General features: G+C 35.4%; 1 protein-coding gene across 2 annotated transcripts; it reads left to right on the top strand.

The window, feature by feature from the left end:
- Positions 1–232: 232 nt before the first annotated feature.
- Positions 233–2537, top strand: LOC110618662 (outer envelope pore protein 16, chloroplastic). Of its 2 annotated transcripts, XR_002488540.2 has the most exons (7): positions 233–596; positions 703–754; positions 858–889; positions 1602–1635; positions 1785–1852; positions 2044–2237; positions 2418–2537. XR_002488540.2 is itself a non-coding variant. In XM_021761854.2 (6 exons), the coding sequence occupies exons 1-6, from the start codon at positions 483–485 to the stop codon at positions 2182–2184; spliced, it is 441 nt and encodes a 146-aa protein (XP_021617546.1). In that variant the 5' UTR covers positions 237–482; the 3' UTR covers positions 2185–2537. The 2 variants fall into 2 exon arrangements, 1 of the variants encoding a protein (XP_021617546.1); XM_021761854.2 differs by having other exon boundaries at positions 237–596; positions 2044–2537.
- The last annotated feature ends 194 nt before the right edge of the window (positions 2538–2731 follow it).

Here is a 2731-nt window from a genome sequence, read left to right as displayed (position 1 = left end):
TCCTTTTTATTGTCGATTGTGATTGAAAATAATAAATAAATAAAGTCTCGATAATAATTATATCCATTGGAGATTTTTTTAATTATAAAAAAAAGGGACGATCCTAATTTGAAGTTTCATAATCTACATTCGATTAGGATTTGCGGTAGAGATAAAAACATGAGATCCTCGTCGAATGGGAATTGCAAACGTAAAAGGTTGGAGTGGATCTTTCTTTCAAATCATATCTTCCATCAAATAAAGGAAGATTGAAGAGGAGAGTCACATGACAAAGGGGGCTTCCCACTTCCTCAACCGCCGGCGAAGGCTAATGAGAATGCAACACATATCCCCAAGAAGTTGACAAGTGACAACAATACAATAAAGCGCTAAAAACAAACCATCAGGTGGCCGAGACTGAAAGAAAAGGAGATACACACACAAGCAGAGAGAGAACTGAAGAGTGTGCAAGTGAAGAAGAGAAGCAAAGAAAAGAAACGGAAATGCCGAGTAGCAGATTTGCGGGTTCTTTATCAACCCCAAAAGTTGATGTGGCAATTGACATGGGCAATCACTTCCTCAATCTCACCGTTGATGGCTTCTTGAAGATTGGAACTGTATCATTCTTTTTTTTATCTTCTTGTTTAAAATGAAATTTCTGCAAATGGGATGAGTTATTTTTGAATCAAAATGACGCTGTTTTGGTTGATACAACTTTTGCAGGTTGCAGCTACTAGAGTTCTCGCAGAGGATGCATATTATGTGGTTAAAAGAGGTCATCTCTCTTTCTCGTTTATAAGAAACAACTGTATATGACGTATTTGGGTCATTTTAGTTGATGCTGACAAACACAACTAATACACCATCTTTCTTTTCAGGGAACATTTCCACTCGCAATTTTGATCAAACGGTGATTTTTTTTTCTTTTTCTTTTTTCCTATTCATAGCTGCAATCATGAAAATCCTCTGTGGGATTTCCATTTTTATAATGGCATTAGTTTTCTGTATCTCACATGCTATTAGTTACTCCATAGTTTGATTCTAAGAATTTTGATTATTATCTTTGATTGAAGAATGATACAAATTAGTAAATGTTCAATATGGGAAGAGAAAGCCTTTAGTTTCTACTGATTTCTCATATTTTTGTTTCCCTTAGTAATCATTGATCTTCTCAAATGCTGTTTGCCCTTTTATCTGCTATTCTTTGGTAATTATTGTTTTTTTTCTGCGAGTGTTTAAGAAATGAGATAACAATCCCCATGCTTTTTTTGAAGAAAATATTGTCGGTGATTCTAGCCACATGATAGCCGTGGAATTCCTGAACTCCATAAGGTTCTTCTACCAGTTGTTAGTTCTCCATTTGAAACAAACTACATATTGCCAGTTGCTCTATTTCAGTATGAGCAATATTCTCAAGATTTCTTTAACACCATTTTCAGACTTCTGAACCATGGGTACTTTGTTGATTTTTGAAATTTGAGTGAAAAAAGAATATTTTCTTATTGAAGGGCTTACATTATACTAATTTATTGAAAAATTTTATGATTGTTTTATTTGATATGTAATAATGGATGAGTAGGTGCAATATAAGTTTTCTGCTAATAGAGATACTGTTATTGCAGCTCAAAAAGATGTGCAAAGAAGGTGCTTTATGGGGTAAGCATGTTGTTATATTGCATTGGCTACTATTTTCCCCCTTTTTTTTGTTAGAGACCTTTTCTTTCCCCTCTTTTTGACAAATGCTATAGTAGCCTTGTGTTCCTAAACCCCCATTGAAATCTAGAAATGTGTTATTTTGCTTATAGGAACTGTTGCTGGGGTTTATGTTGGAATGGAATATGGAATGGAGAGGGTTCGTGGCACCCGAGACTGGGTATGCTCTTTCTGTTGATGTATTTGTCATTGCCTGTGTAGCTACAACTTAAACAATGTTGTTAAGTCTTCAAAATACTTTCCTCAGTGTTCACCTTTTTATTTGTGAGGAATTATTGGTGAAGCTCTGGTATTCTCATTTTGAATGTACCCTTGCTTCTTTTCACGTATTTTCCTCTGGATCTATTATAGAAGAATGCCATGTTTGGGGGTGCATTGACTGGAGCTCTGATATCTGCTGCTTGTAACAAGAACAAAGACAAGGTTTTGACAGATGCCCTTACGGGAGGTGCGATTGCAACTGCTGCAACATTCCTTAACTATCTCACCTGAATCACTGAAACTTGAATTCTTCCTAATATCTTCAGCAAATTGTAAGGCATTAGATGTCCCGGCATCATGTTACTTTTCATCATAAATGCAATGCATAAATGTGCCAGATTGTGAAATTGCAAGACTGATATTAGTGGAATGAAACTGTTCTATATTTGTTCAACTTGTGTTTTTCCTTGAATAATCAGCTTCGCAGTGTTTCCTAATATCTTCAGCAAATTGTAAGGCATTAGATGTCCCGGCATCATGTTACTTTTCATCATAAATGTAATGCCAAACTAATCATAAATGTGCCAGATTGTGAAATTGCAAGACTGATATTAGTGGAATGAAACTGTTCTATATTTGTTCAACTTGTGTTTTTCCTTGAATAATCAGCTTCGCAGTGTTTCCTTGAATAATCAGCTTTGCAAGCTGGACTTGAAAAGGCTAGTTGTGTTCTTAAATTTCATATGAGACTACTCTTGGTTATGATTTCTAAAGCATCTTATCCGTCGGCTAGGGCTTACTACTCTTGGTTATGATTTCTAAAGCATCTTATCCGTCG

The sequence above is a fragment of the Manihot esculenta genome, chromosome 7 (assembly GCF_001659605.2).
Source record: "Manihot esculenta cultivar AM560-2 chromosome 7, M.esculenta_v8, whole genome shotgun sequence".
In the NCBI taxonomy this organism is placed as follows: Eukaryota; Viridiplantae; Streptophyta; class Magnoliopsida; order Malpighiales; family Euphorbiaceae; genus Manihot; species Manihot esculenta.
The sequence above is the reverse complement of the archived record's forward strand: the minus strand, read 5'-3'. Positions and strand labels throughout refer to the sequence as shown.

Coding starts and splice junctions, on each gene's coding strand:
- LOC110618662 (XM_021761854.2), top strand. CDS start 483: ATGCCGAGTAGCAGATTTGCGGGTTCTTTATCAACCCCAAAAGTTGAT. Junction 597..702: donor GCTTCTTGAAGATTGGAACT/GTATCATTCTTT, acceptor CAACTTTTGCAG/GTTGCAGCTACTAGAGTTCT. Junction 755..857: donor ATATTATGTGGTTAAAAGAG/GTCATCTCTCTT, acceptor CTTTCTTTTCAG/GGAACATTTCCACTCGCAAT.